Here is a 15,180-nt window from a genome sequence, read left to right on the forward strand (position 1 = left end):
GTGTGTGCATGTGATTTCTTTTTCCCTCTCTACAATGAGCTCGACCATCCCCTACCCCCTGCAACGGCAAAGTGCCGCCTATCGTCATTTGGACTTGGTTTCGGGAGGGGAGTACGATTATTTTTTGCAAGTGTTTGTTAGGAAAATGGAAATGAGACTCTGGCTCCCGTGGTGGTCGCCGTCCTCTGGACCCGCGTAAAATTAGATTCCAGGCTTCACTCCACACCAGCGTGAAGGTAATCTTCCAGACGTGGACCACCAGGCACGCTCGAGCTCCCGGGAGGAGCAGGTGAGCGTTGCTTTTTACACACTCTGGTCAAACTCATTCTTTCCTTCCTTAACAGGCATGCAGAGTCCAGTATATTCTGATTTTTCTCTGATTTCTGGCAGGGAGGCAGGCCCTACTGGGGGGCCCTGGTGATTCCTTCAGGAGATAAGCTCCCTGCGTGAAACTAATGTAACACTGTGTCATCTATACTTCAGCCATCAGTAAATCAACCAATCAATCATCAATCGATCACATGTTTCTGCGTATAATCCCTGCCCTCCCCTTCCCCAAAACACATGCCTGTATGTGCTCATCATTCAAATATTCTTATACTAAGAAGGTTGAACACTTAGCAGTTTCCTCTTGTCACCTGGGTGGTGTCCATCCCCTAACTGTGTGACTGCTTTATGTTACGTGTTCATCATCCATTTCATTCCAAATGGCACCAATGAGAACATGTCTTCCTAGGGAAGGTGACAGGTGCCCATCTGGTCCCCAAACAACTGCCGGGACCCTCGGCATGGAGCTGAGGCCACAAACACTCAACGGACACGCAACCCCATGCAGGACGGCCTGTGTTCAACGCCCACCAAGCCGCGTAGCCTCCTCACTGGTAGACCTATCCGGTGCTGCTTCCCGGTCGCCAGTGGGAAGGACAGAAAACAAGAACTCGGCAACCAAACCAACGTGGGGTATTCTTTTTCCCTTGACATTTATTGGCTGTGACGAAGATGTATTTATGAGAGTTACAGGGAAACAAACAAATAAGCCAACCAGAAGGATGTGTGTGTTTCGTAATGCATGTAGGTGTGTATGTGAACGTGTGGGAGTGTGTGTCCGCACGCGCGTCCACACACGTGCACGTGCACACATTCACACCCACTTCTAACCACACTTGAAAGGAGCTCACACCGGAACACACATGCACAAAGTGTGCACCAGCCATGCATCTCTTGTGACAGTCAAGAGGCACCGTGGGACCTTCCTCTCCCCGTGGGAACCACTGCCGCCGTCTTAAAACCACTCACTTGAGGCCTGAGTCCCCGGATGAGCAACCCTACGTCGACACTATGAGCTGTGAGTTCCTTTTTCTCCTTGCGAAGCTCTATTACGGGGCATTCTGCTTTGGGCACCTGCTCTTTGGAGCCGGAGCTCCCAATCCATCATGCTGAGTGCAAAATATGCGTATTTAGGACTTTCCTGGGTTCTCTCGGTGAGTTCCAGACGTCAATGATTGTCTCTATCCCGATATTTCGGGCAAAGTCCAAAACCTCTACAAGCATTTACCTAAGTGGGATGAAATTATACAGATAAACACAAACGACCCTTTATCCTTTCCCCTAAAATATTCCTAAAATAGAAGCAAATGGGTAGTATATGCATTTTAGATGCTTGAGCATTTAAAGTTTCCTACTACTAAGGTTACAAAAAAAAAAGATATAAACTAAGAAAAGGTTTTCTATATTTAAAGTATCAACTAAGGATGGCGGTGCCCACAGCACAATGACCTACAGCACGTGGAGCGAAAACTAACAGAATGAAGAGGCGCGGATCGCAGTCGTCGTCCCCGATGGGTCCAGAAATACCGAAATTATATGGTTTCACGGGAAAAGATACAGCATCCTCAGGCCGCTCCCCACCCCCCACCTCCCGCCCCGGCCCCCAGGATGGCTTGGACAGGAGCGGGAATGTGCGCACAATCCCGAAACGCGGACTCCGTGTGTGTGCAATGGACACGGGATGGTGCACGGGTCCACGCGGGCCCTGGGTGGCGGGAATCCTGCATTCCACATCAGCCCGACCCACGGGTGCGAGCTCTCTGGGTCAGGCCCCCCTCCCATCACCCCTGTAGAGCTTGCTGGGAACCCCGCGAACCCCTATCCCCTGGGCCACCCCTTCCCCGCCATGCGCCCTGCAGGCGATGTGCACCAAGAGGTAGTGTCAGGGACCCAGGACACCGTGCAGATGTGTGCGGCGTGGCCACGGGAGCCCCGGACAGATGCAGCCGTCATCGTGGCACGGCCCGACGCGCGCTCAGGTGTCCTGGTGCACCGGGGACGCTCTGCGCGGAGGCTCGGCTGCACCCACAGGAGATTCTCTAGGGCGACAGGTGACCTCAACCACCAAAGGGACTGTCACAGCAGCGGCCAACGCGGTCCCCGTCCACGCTGAGCTTCTCCCGAGGCGGCCCGAAGCCCTCAGACGTGCGCTGGTTCTGGAAACGGAACAGGACCAACCCGATGTCACGGGCAACACAAAAAAACCGAAATAACGCTCTCTGGATGGACGTTCAACCAAGATTCTCCTTTCTCACGCTTTCCCTTGTATTATTTTTTTCCCCAGGGCTTGGAACATCGGTCCTGAATTCACCGACTCTACTTTTGTGCTCACCAGGTAATATCTGCACCAACCGCTTCTATGGATGCGGTTCCGTTGACCTCCCTGAGGTGGGAGTTTTTAATAGTCCGCTGTCAGGGACACAGGCCGGTCACCCGTAAGGGGCCCCGGCCCCACAGGCATGTGCGCGCGACGTGGGGCAGCTTCTCGGCGGGGCTGCCCCCTGAAGGACAGCTAGCGCCGGGGCCTGGGTGGCTCAGTTGTTTAAGCGGCTGCCTCCAGCTCAGGTCATGATCTCCAGGTCCTGAAATCATGGGGGGGGGGGGTCCCTGCTCAGCGGGGAGTCTGTCCCTCCCCCTGCTGGTGCGCACTCTCTCTGATAAATGAAATCTTGAAAAAGAAGAAAGAATAACTAACTGGAGACCCCGATGGCATGTTTATCTAGTCTCCAGAAACGGGGAGGGCACGACCCCACATTTAAAAAGAAACAAAGCAAATAAATAAATAAATAAATAAATAAATAAATAAATAAATAAAAAGAAACAAAGCAAAAATCATCTCCACCTGCTGCAGAAAAAGAGTCATGGAAGGTGAGGCATTGGGGGCAAAATTCAGGTGGACAACCCTCCCCTAAAAGAGCAAGATTCAAGTCTACACTCGTGGGTTCTGAAATGCCTGCGTGGCCCTGATGAAGGAGGAATCCTAATGCATGCTCCGTGGATCTGCCACGACCATGCAAGCCACCAGCCATGCCAGGGGTTTTGCAGAGACTCGGTTTCCCCCCAATGCCAGGGGTTTTGCAAAGACTCGGTTTCCCCCCAGTGCAAGGGGTTTTGCAGAGATTCGGTTTCCCTCCAATGCGAGGGGTTTTTCAAAGACTCGGTTTCCCCCCAACCCCAGGGGTTTTTCAAAGACTCGGTTTCCCCCCATTGCAAGGGGTTTTTCAAAGACTTGGTTTCCCCCCCAGTGCAAGGGGTTTTGCAAAGACTCAGTTTCCCCCCATTGCAAGGGGTTTTTCAAAGACTCGGTTTCCCCCCAGTGCAAGGGGTTTTGCAGAGACTCGGCTCCCCACCAAGCCACCAGCCATGCCAGGGGTTTTTCAGAGACTCAGTTTCCCCCCAGCCGCCAGCCATGCCAGGTGTTTTGCAGAGACTCAGTTTCCCCCCAATGCAAGGGCTGTTGCAGAGACTCGGTTTCCCCCTAAGCTTTCCAGAGGCAGGATGTGGTGTAGACCTGAACTCACGGGTGCCCGGATTTGGTCAGTAACGCCCATCTGCCAGCAGAGGGAGGCCCTGGGCAGGTTTTGGGATTTTTAACACCCTCACCTGCAACAGGTTTCCTGCAGGTTTCCTTAGGGACACAGGATGGGTGTGAGTGATGCACCCAGCAAACCCCAGATGGAGTCAGACGTGGGTGCTTGCTGTGAGGACCACCCCTCAACGCACCCTCACCTCCTTTGTGCAATAGAGCCCCCCGCCCATGCAGTCTCTGGACTCTCCCTGCATTCAGGTCCCCAGGGCCCCAACACCTCTGCACCCCACAGATGGCCAACCGGGCAGGAGTCTTCAAACCCAGGAGCCTGCACCTCCCCCAAAGAAAGCCCAAACCAGAAAGCCACAGAGCCCTGTACCCGCGCCCCCATTTCCGAGGGGTCTGTGCATAGCCTACGAATTGAACAGTAAGGCTTACAACTTGGGGCCTCTATATTTTTCTCTTTGGAGAGGAACAGAAAATCGCACACTCCACCCAGACATGTTCCGGGTCCCCTATGACGAATCGAAATGGTGTCGGCCCCGCTGGGGGCTTGCTTAGCAGGTGTCCCTGTAAGTGAGTTCTTGGCAGCTAAACCAAAAAGCTGCTTAAAAATGCAAATACAGGGGATCCCTGGGTGGCGCAGCGGTTTGGCACCTGCCTTTGGCCTAGGGCGCGATCCTGGAGACCCGGGATCGATTCCCACATCGGGCTCCCAGTGCATGGGGCCTGCTTCTCTCTGCCTGTGTCTCTGCCTCTCTTTCTCTCTCTGTGACTATCATAAATAAAAATTTATTTAAAAAAATGCAAATACAGGGATCTCTGGGGGGCTCAGAGCTTTGGCACCGGCCTTCGGCCCAGCGCCTGATCCTGGGGACCCGGGATTGACTCCCATGTCGGGCTCCCTGCATGGAGCCTGCTTCTCCCTCTGCTTCTTTCTCTGTCTCTCATGAATAAATGAATAAATATTTAAAAAAAAAATGCAAATACAAGGAGGAGCACCCGTGTGTGGTTCTCTCACATTCCCGTGTATCGAAAGTCCCAGCAAAAAAAAAAAAAAAAAAACACTTCCCAAGGCAAAGTGGGTCTCTGGGGCGTACCCAGAAATAAGCCAGCCCAGTGACGGGCACCCCAGAGTATTTTCAGAGACCCTGAAACTTGCCGTTTGGCGTGAAACAGTTTTGCCTCCTGTTGCGCTGGCAGTAACCGGCCGCCGCGCCCACCAGCGTCACCACCAGCACCGACACGATGGGAGACACGATCTTCGCTACCGTGTTGCCTGCGGGGGAAGGCAACGGGGTGTCAGAAAGCGCGTGGCCCGCCACAGAGCCGGTCATCCTAAACCGTGAACAATCTCACCTCCACGCCCCTCCCAACCTGCAACCCCAGGGGAAAAAAGAGTAAAAAAAAAAAAATCAGAACAAGGAGCCAGAGGAAGGGATTCTGTTTCTACCCGGTGTGGGGAGTATTAAGCCCGTCTTACCCGTTCAGGACACTCAAGGACGAAAAGTGCAAATAAGAGGCACTTGATTGGTGTCTCAGGTATTTGTGGAATTGGATGCATTTGTACCTTTTTCCAAGGGGCAATGTGTTCTTGAGCAAAAAATACGTTTTCAACCCAAATGTAGCCTGCTAGGCCCGCCCTCCAAGCTCTGGACGCGTGCACGCAGCCCTGCTTGACGCCTTGCAGGCAACAGGACGGACGGCAAAGCTTTGGTTTTCCCTCGTGCGACAAAAATCCGCACTTCCCAGAAAGGGGAAGGCCTCACTTCCGTGGACGGGAACCACCCGCGTCTGGTACCAGGCTGGGTCCAGACCGTGGCAGGGGCACGGATCTCCTTCTCGGCTCCCCGTTGGTGCGCGTCAAGGGAAGGGGAGCCATCGGTGTCCCCGGGACAGGCCCACGCGCCCCACCAGACCCTCAGAGCCATGAGGGGTCCTGCGGCCCAAGATCCACAGTCCTCCCTCCCTCTGTGCGCCCCCGGGAAGCTGAGCACGCCAGGGAGGCACACGGCTGTGCTCAGCAGCTTCCTGCCAAACCTAAGAAGAGCCGCTGCTCCAGGAAAGACCGTGAGTTGTGACAGTGCGTCACGCCCACGCCGGCCCGCCCACGGCACTGTGCAAGAGCGTGTTTTTATTAAAGATGGGGTGCGGCGCCCACGCGCTACCTTGGGGGTTGCCGTAAGTCGAGTGTCCATCTCCGCCTGCAAGGAGAGAGGCACACGGTCATGGGTGTATGGAGCAAGCGTCCCCCGCCAGGCGCTGCGGACATGCTGGGCGTGCAGCTCGCGGCCCCGTGGACGGGCGTCTCTGTTTGCAGGGCGCTTACCTGGCCCTGGGACGCACACTCGGCCGAGGCGGGCTGCACACTCAGCCCCGGGACGGGGGTGGCGACGAGGGCAAGGGGGCAAGGGACAGGGCAATGCAGCTTTCATCACATGGGGTCAAGGGATATACACATGCACATGTATGTGTGCAACATGCACGAGCACACCCTCGTGCACACCTACCTACACACGTGTGCATCGTACCTCTACATGTGTTCATGCCTCCACATGTGTGCATGAGCACACACGCACACCTCCACACGTGTTCATACCTATACATGTGTTCATACCTCTACATGTGTATAAGAGCACACACAGTAGTGTCCATGCACATGTGCATGAAAATACCGATATGCACATGTGCACACATAGATCCATTCATCCACATGTGTGCACGAGCACACACTCATGGACACCTCCACATGTGTGCATACCTCTACACGTGTGCACACCTCCCAATGTGTGCATGAGCACACACTCATGCACACCTCCACATGTGTTCATACATCTACAGTGTTCATATCTCTACTCTGGTGCATGAGCACAACTTGCATGTGCACACATGGACAGATGCATTCGTGCACACCTCCATACATATGCCTACCTCCACACACGCAGAGCGCATGCTAATACACATGCAGGCATGCGTACAAGCCACACACACATACACATGCACACATCCGTCTGCACACACACATACACAGTGCACACACAGATACATACAGGCTTGCATGTGCAAATCCACGTGCGTGCACACACATGTGCACACAGGCACACATGTGAAACATGCCCATGTGCATTAGCACATTTACATGTGTGTGCAGCCAGATGCACACGCATGCACACACGCGCCCAGGCGTACACATGCACACATACACCCCTAACTGTGCTCGCATGCATGCACACATGCATGCATACTGGCACACACTCGCACACATGCACAGGTGAACGCTAACGCGCACACACATGCATGTACACACACACGTTATCAACTGTGAGCAGGGCTTACTTCCTTGCAAGAAAGTAGGGCTTCACTGCGTGCAAAGCAACGTTGCCGACCGGTGAGGACGCAAATTAGGCCCAGCTGGTGAGTTAGTTTCCACGCAGGGGGGACAAAAGGACAAGCTTCCCGCCAGCCCCAGACAGGGTGTTAGTGCCCCCCGAGGACAGCTGCTCCCCACACGGCTTGCCATAAAGAACTCCTTTACCATAGGTATTCCCGTAAGTCTTGGGTCTAGGGCGCCCGCCTCCTGCAGGACAGAAAGATACGTGAAACGGAAGAGAATGCTCCAGAAGCGTCGGTGGCAGCGCTCAGAAAGCCAGCACACCTGAAGCGAGAGGCGGCCAGAGGCTGCAAACGCCTGCAGGCCACCGGGCCGGTCCAAGGGCAGGGGCACGGTCACCCGGCGTGGCCCCTGAGCACAAGGCGACTCAGGCAGAGGGCAGCCTGCAGGATACACAGCGGCCCCGACGGCCTCGGCAGCGCATGGGACGGGGCCCACGGAAGGCTCCCCCCGCCCCTGGGGAGCGGGCTTTGCCGTGGCCCTGGGGCCCGCCACTGCCAGCCCACCCTGGCACAGCCTAGACTCATCCTGGCCCGGGAAACAAAGATTCGGGGCACCTTCTTCCTGGACCCGGAGGCCAACCTCTCAGCAAAGACATGAGAAGACCAACGAAATGCTTGATGCCGATTTTGTTAGCTTGGGAGCGGAAGAGTTTTTGTGGGTGCTCGCGAAACCCCGGTGGGCGACATGATGAGCCGCGTCTTCCAAGTGGATGGTGGGGGTGGTGGGGGTTAGGGATGAGTGAGCCCGGCGCCTCCCCGGAATTCACATGTTGAAGGCCGAGCCTCCCAGGACCTTGGAGCCGGGCGCCGCTTGCAGGTGGGGGGTCTTTAAAGATTCCAAGGTTGAGAATGGAGGTAAAATGAGGTCACTATGATGAGGTCATCACCTCTTAGGACTGGTGCCCCTTGTGCACGAGGAAGGGACGCGCCACTCGCATTTTGCCACCCCCAGGGAGCCGCGGGTGACGCGGTCACCGGCTGCATGCACCGGATCCTCAGGGCTCGTGTAAGCAGCTCGGTGCCACAGGACAGCGGTCCAGACACAGAATCCCTGAGCATCCATCCCGCGGGCTGGACCTCAGCTCCCGCCGCACTCCTCGGCGCATTTTGCAGACGCTTTGCCCCGAGGGTGAGTGATCATCCTGACGGGTGTGCTCTCTGCACTCGGGGGAGACAGGTCCCCAAGAAATGGTGGCGTGTGATCAGCATCCTCATTTCCGGGGTGCAGGAGGCGATGTAGGCATCCTTAGGGTTCCCGGGGAACACTGCGGGGTGAGGCATTTGTCTCCCGCTTACAAATCCGGCAAAGATGGAAATGAAAGCTCTGGAAAAGATGCTCACGGAGGGAGAATCGTCAGAGGTGTGTGCAGAGTAAACACACCCCCGGATCAGGACACCTCCCTGGCCTGGGGGATGTGAGGGCGTCATCTGACCCCACAACACTCCGCGTGGCTGCTTGTAAAAATATCCCAAAAAACTTGTCCTGTAATTTCTATGGAAGGACCATGATGGAGCATCACGTCGGCACATTCACTTTCAACCAGGCAGCTCTTCATCGGGCTCACCTGGGACCTTTGACACGTCCCGGGTCCCATACAGGCTTGTGCATCTTGTAGGGACAGCGTTATGGGGACGGGACCATCTATAGGGTGGTGGACGTCTGTCTGCCCCCTAAAGCAGAGTGCAGGAGCACCATGCTTCTCCTTTACTTTGTACAAACAGGTGTGAAATAATGATTTACGCTTCACAGGTTAGGAAGATTCATGGGAAGGACCACGTGTCTAAAAGGACCACACGCCTTGCAAAAGCACTGTCGAAATATTAGTTTCGACCAAAAAGACAGTCACTCAATTCACTAAGGATGCTCCAATCCCTTAAAAGATGGCAAACAAAAGGAAAATAATGCCTGGAAATCCATGTATAAATTGATTGATGGGCGAATGGGAGCCAAAGAGGCAAAAGTGCAGTCATAAGATTAATAATAAGCCCTGGGGACCCTAATGAACAATCCTATATCCTGTGTTTAAAAGTTTCTAAGGAAAAAAAAAAGTTTCTAAGGGAATACATCTTCAAGGTTGTCATTTCACGATAAAAAAAATAAAATTTGTGGAGCGCCTGGGTTGTTCAGTGGGTTGAGCATCTGCTGTTGGCTCAGGTCATGGTCTCAGGGTCCTGGAATTGAGTCCTGGGTGGGCTCTGTGCTCAGCAGAGAATATACTTCAGTCTCCCTCGACCCCTCCCTCTGCTCACGCTCTCTCTTTCTGTCAAATCAATAAATAAAATAAAACAATGAAGAAAATAAAATTTGAAACTACGTGCGCCAAAGGATGCAAAAAAAGAATTTGTAACTGTGTGCACCAAAGGATGCAAAAAATAGGATTTGCAACTATGGTGTGCCAATGGATGCAAAAAAAGAAAAAGAATTTGTAACTATGTGCGCCAATGGATGCAAAAAATAGGATTTGCAACTATGGTGCGCCAATTGATGCAAAAAAAAAAAAGAATTTGTAACTATGTGCGCCAATGGATGCAAAAAATAGGATTTGCAACTACGGTGCGCCAATGGATGCAAAAAAAATAGAATTTGTAACTATGTGCGTCAATGGATGCAAAAAAGAAATAGAATTTGTAACTCTGTGTGGCTGATGGACATTCCCTAGACTTAGATCTGTGATCAGTTACCGAATCATGTTGCACACGTAGAACGAATACAATCTTGTGTGTCAATTGTATCTCTGTGGGAAAAAAAATCGGTATCATTTCGTTTCCACAGCGATGACGTCGTGTTCTCAATCTTCCCTTACGGGAGCAGAGAGGGTCTGAGGGACTCAAGGTCTGCTGGTTCGATGGCGAGAAAGCCCCGGCCAGACAACGACTGCACGCGTCACTCCTGCGGACATTTGGACATTTCTGTTCGTTCTTGGCAGAGTCGGGCACCCCGAGTGCTTTCTGTTGGCGGGAGGTCGGCCGCCTGACAAAGGCCCCCCGGTTCCTTGGCCGATGTCCACATGCTCAGTGCTGGTACCTGCCGCTCCATTTCCCGCTACCTGGACACAGGTGTGCGGGCAGTGGCCAGGCACCTGGACGGAGGGCCACCGCCAAGCCACACAGCTGCGCAGAGAGGGCTGCGAGCCCCAGCCGCCAGCAGAGAGAGCGCCAATGCCCAGCGCCCAGAGAGAGGCCGTGCCCGGGCCCCACGCGGGAGTCCCCGCGTACTGCCTGCCCACCCGCCGCCCTCCGGCCCGGGATGCTGGCCATACCGTGAGTGCCGCCGTAGCCGTCGTTGCCGGGGTAGTAGCCGCCACCGCCTCCTGCGGGAGAGAAGGCACAGGTCGGGGATGCACAGGCTTCCATCGTGGGTGATGGCCCTAAAGCCGTGTCCAGGACTCACCCCAAAGGGAGCCCCACACAGTGCCAAGAGCAAGGGCCACCAGGGCACATCCAGGGCTGCCCGGCTGAGGTCACGGCGTGCTGGGAGGAAAAGAGATCCCCCAGGGAAAGCTCGGGGCCTTCCCAGACCTCACAGGTACCCTGGCGGCTCCTATTAGTGCAGGTGCATCCTCCTCCTGCAGAGAGATGTGAGCCGGACCGGACACCCCAACCCGGAAGCACGTTTATGAGCCGGGAAGACCGGGAAGGTGAACCCCAGCATGAACGTTCTTGATGAAAAGCCCGGCATTGGTACTGACGTTCGAGCATTCTAGCGAGAACCTTAGAGACAACGCTCTTTGTTCACGGCGTGAAACTCCGCAGGAAAGAGCAGCGTGTGCACCCAGCCTGTCCACATGACCGAGGTGCCGTCTGGCACGCGGTCGGGGACGAGTCCTCACCTCTCTGGAAGGACATCCCACAAGCAAGCACGGGAGAAGCCTCGCCTACTGCACACAAAGCCTCATGCCTTACAGCCTGGAGCCCAGGGCTGTGCACGGGTGTGCCCCGTAGGGCCCGTGCCCTTCCTGACCTATGAGAAATTCTGTGCAGGTGTTCACGTGCCAGGGGTGGAGAGAGCGTCACATGAAAGCTTTATATACACCTGGATGTGTGTGTGTGTAAAGATACATCTATACACCCATAGGTATATGTGCACATATCCACAAATAAAGGTATATGTGTATATATATATAAAATGAATATATAATAAATATATATACTGAGTGTATATAATGAATATATATAATAAATGACTATAATAAATATATTATACAGAATAAATATGTAACAAATATATAGAATTAATATAAATATGCAATGAATATATATCGAATATATAATAAAGATATAATGAACATATAATGAATATATAATATATAATGAATATATAATGAATATGTAATATATAATTAATATATAATTAAATATAATGAATATATAATATATGATAAAAACATAATGAATATATAATATATGATAAAATATGATGAATATATAATATAATAAATATATAATAAAAGTGGAATATATAATAAAGATATAATAGATAATGAATATATAATATATAATGAATATATATAATGAATATGTAATATATAATTAATATATAATAAAATATAATGATTATATAATATATGATAAAAACATAGTGAATATATAATATGATAAAAATATGACGAATATATAATATATAATGAATATATAATAAAAGTTGAATATATAATAAAGATATAATGAATATATAATGAATATATAATATATGATAAAAATATAATGAATATATAATATAATGAATATATAATAAAATATAATGAATATATAATATATGAAAAAATATAATGAATATATAATATATGATAAAATATAATGAATATATAATATATGATAAAATATAATAAAAGTTAAATATATAAAAGATATAATGAACATATAATTAATAAATAATATATAATGAATATGTAATATATAATGAATATATAATAAAAATATAATGAATATATAATATATGATAAAATATATAATACATAATAAATATGTAATAAAAGTACATATATAAATATACATATATGAAAGTGTAGTATACATATAAAACTAAATCTCCATAAAAATGCATATAGACATAAATATATAGATATACATATAAAAATGTATATAGTTAAACTATATACATACATATTTAAAACTATATATGTACATATATAAATGTATATATACACACATATAAAGATATATGTATACATACATATACGAAGCTATACACAGGCATTATTACAGAAGTATATGTATATAAACGTGCAAATACAAGTATATATACATATTCAGAGGTGTGTATGTACATAAAATATATAAACAAAGATATATATAAACACACATATACAGGTGTATATATGCATTACATATAAACACTTATGTATACATAAAGGTACGTAATACCTATATCAAGATATATATATAGACACACACAAATGAATATCTATACCTGCATATTTATCAAAGTGTATATGCAAATAGACACACATAGAAATAAGTGCATGCGTATATAAAGATATATAGAGACATTTGTATATAAAGGTGTTTACGTGAACATATAAAGGGATCTATACATGAACATAAAGATATATAAATATATGTATAAAGGGATATATATGTAAATATAAAAAATAGATCAATATGAACATACATCTATAAGGGATAAGGGATATATGTCCAAGTAAAGACATGCAGACACTATGTAGATAAAAGTGCTCATATAAGTGTATATAAAGGTACACGTACATAAGTAAAGATGTCGTGAGACATGAATATATAAAGGTGTCTCTACGCACATATATAAAGGGACGCATGCGTAAGTGTGTAAATAAGTACATATACAAAGGGCCTATACCTAAGTGAAGATGTACACGTGTACATTAAGGTGTTTATGTGAATATCTGTAAAGGGGCATCTACGTGCATATAACAATAGAGAGATACGTGCATATACATAAGGGATATGCACCTAAGTAACGATACACAGACACGTGTGTATATGACCGTGCTCATACAGACGCACACGAAGGTGTACATACATACAGATGGAGACCTGTGCAAATGCAGGTGTTGATGTGAATATGAATAAAAGGATGCACACGTGACTCTAGAGACGGGAATATGTACACACTCTGTGAGGACGACAGGCCTAAGTGAAGACGCGTGGACGTGCGCGTGTGTAAAGGAGGGCTCGCACACGCACCCCCGCAGCAGTGGGGAGCCGTACCTGTAAAGTCCTGCACACGTGGCGCTGTGCACAGGATGCTATGGACAGGAGCGCACGCAGAAAGGCACCTGCACAGGTGTGTGCAGAGCACCTGAAGGTAAGTGCGCGTGCAAGTACACACACAGACACGCTCACACACGTGTCCACATGTAAGTGCACTCTGCCCCGTGGCTGGTTGCGCCCACGATGCAACCTTCCCAAGCGCACAGGTGCGCACAAGCCCACCGACGCCACGCTAGAGGCAGATGCCCTGCACACCCCACCTTCCCTTCTCACCTCCGCACTCAGGTGAGAGAGACCGTGCACGTACCTGCGGGCGGCTTGGGCCTGGGCGGGTAGCGGCCGTCATGCGGGTCGGTGTTGCCAAAGTACCCTGTGGGGTGGAGCAGAGACCGTCCCTGAGGCCTGTGCGGCGCGCTCTGTAGCCCCCGGACCCTTTCCAGCTCGCCAGGGCGCCGGGACCTAAGCGCACGTGCTCCTGACGCCGCTCATTCGAGGGCAGGACGGGTCTCCGGGTTTGGGCACACGGGCGTTCTTATGCAGACGGATGCTCCGGGGTCCTAAGAGCTACGCGCGCACGTTTGGGGCCACGCCAGGCCTCGTGGAGAGGAAGCACGTGGCGGCGTCTCCCAGAGGGTGAGTCTCGGGGCGCTGGAGCGCTTGTAACATAGCTCATGGGTTTTGGGTAAAGGGGGGGTGTCTGGAAACATCTATGAGCCGTGACCCCCCATTAACATCTTGGAGGACACCGCATGCCACGGGTAGGGATTTGGGGAGGACACCGCATCCCGGGCACAGGGATTCCGGGAGGACACTGCATCCCATGGGCAGGGATTCGGGGAGGACACCGCATCCCACGGGCACGGATTTGGGGAGGACACCGCATCCCAGGTGCAGGGATTTGGGGAGGACACCGCATCGCAGGAGCAAGAATTTGAGGAGGACACCGCATCCCAGGCGCAGGGATTTGAGGAGGACTCCACATGCCAGGTGCAGGGATTTGGGGAGGACTCCGCATCCCAGGGGCAAGAATTTGAGGAGGACTCCGCATCCCAGGTGCAGGGATTTGGGGAGGACTCCGCATCCCAGGGGCAAGAATTTGAGGAGGACACCGCATCGCAGGGGCAAGAATTTGAGGAGGACACCGCATCCCAGGCGCAGGGATTTGAGGAGGACTCCACATGCCAGGTGCAGGGATTTGGGGAGGACTCCGCATCCCAGGGGCAAGAATTTGAGGAGGACTCCGCATCCCAGGTGCAGGGATTTGGGGAGGACTCCGCATCCCAGGGGCAAGAATTTGAGGAGGACACCGCATCGCAGGGGCAAGAATTTGAGGAGGACACCGCATCCCAGGCGCAGGGATTTGGGGAGGACTCCGCATCCCAGGCGCAGGGATTTGGGGAGGACTCCGCATCCCAGGCGCAGGGATTTGGGGAGGACTCCGCATCCCAGGTGCAGGGATTTGGGGAGGACTCCGCATCCCAGGGGCAAGAATTTGAGGAGGACTCCGCATCCCAGGTGCAGGGATTTGGGGAGGACTCCGCATCGCAGGGGCAAGAATTTGAGGAGGACACCGCATCCCAGGCGCAGGGATTTGGGGAGGACTGCGCATCCCAGGCGCAGGGATTTGGGGAGGACTCCGCATCCCAGGCGCAGGGATTTGGGGAGGACACCGCATCCCAAAGGGCAGGGATTCGGGGAGGGCGCAGGGGCTGTTTGGCGCATCCCAGCAAACCGGTTGAGGA

General features: G+C 51.1%; 1 protein-coding gene and 1 long non-coding RNA gene across 5 annotated transcripts in view; both read right to left on the reverse strand.

Moving 5' to 3' along the window:
* Positions 1–963: 963 nt before the first annotated feature.
* XG (Xg glycoprotein (Xg blood group)) overlaps positions 964–15,180 on the reverse strand; it is a 27,632-nt gene continuing 13,415 nt past the window's right edge. For 2 of the 4 annotated variants that reach the window (XM_077889701.1, XM_077889700.1), the window contains 6 exons: positions 13,746–13,808; positions 10,510–10,560; positions 7,392–7,433; positions 6,025–6,060; positions 5,019–5,135; positions 964–2,483 (listed from right to left, as the gene is read on the reverse strand). In XM_077889701.1, the coding sequence (XP_077745827.1) occupies positions 2,467–2,483; positions 5,019–5,135; positions 6,025–6,060; positions 7,392–7,433; positions 10,510–10,560; positions 13,746–13,808 (326 nt within the window). In that variant the 3' untranslated portion in view covers positions 964–2,466. The remainder of the gene's footprint in view (positions 2,484–5,018; positions 5,136–6,024; positions 6,061–7,391; positions 7,434–10,509; positions 10,561–13,745; positions 13,809–15,180) is intronic. The other 2 variants (XR_013375081.1, XM_077889702.1) reach the window with 1 other exon arrangement.
* Positions 9,150–10,500, reverse strand: LOC144308747 (uncharacterized). Its single transcript, XR_013375082.1, has 2 exons — positions 9,932–10,500; positions 9,150–9,510 (listed from the first exon to the last, which is right to left on the reverse strand). It is a non-coding gene; the product is annotated as an uncharacterized LOC144308747 (long non-coding RNA).

Source organism: Canis aureus, chromosome X (genome assembly GCF_053574225.1).
Source record: "Canis aureus isolate CA01 chromosome X, VMU_Caureus_v.1.0, whole genome shotgun sequence".
Taxonomy (NCBI): domain Eukaryota; kingdom Metazoa; phylum Chordata; class Mammalia; order Carnivora; family Canidae; genus Canis; species Canis aureus.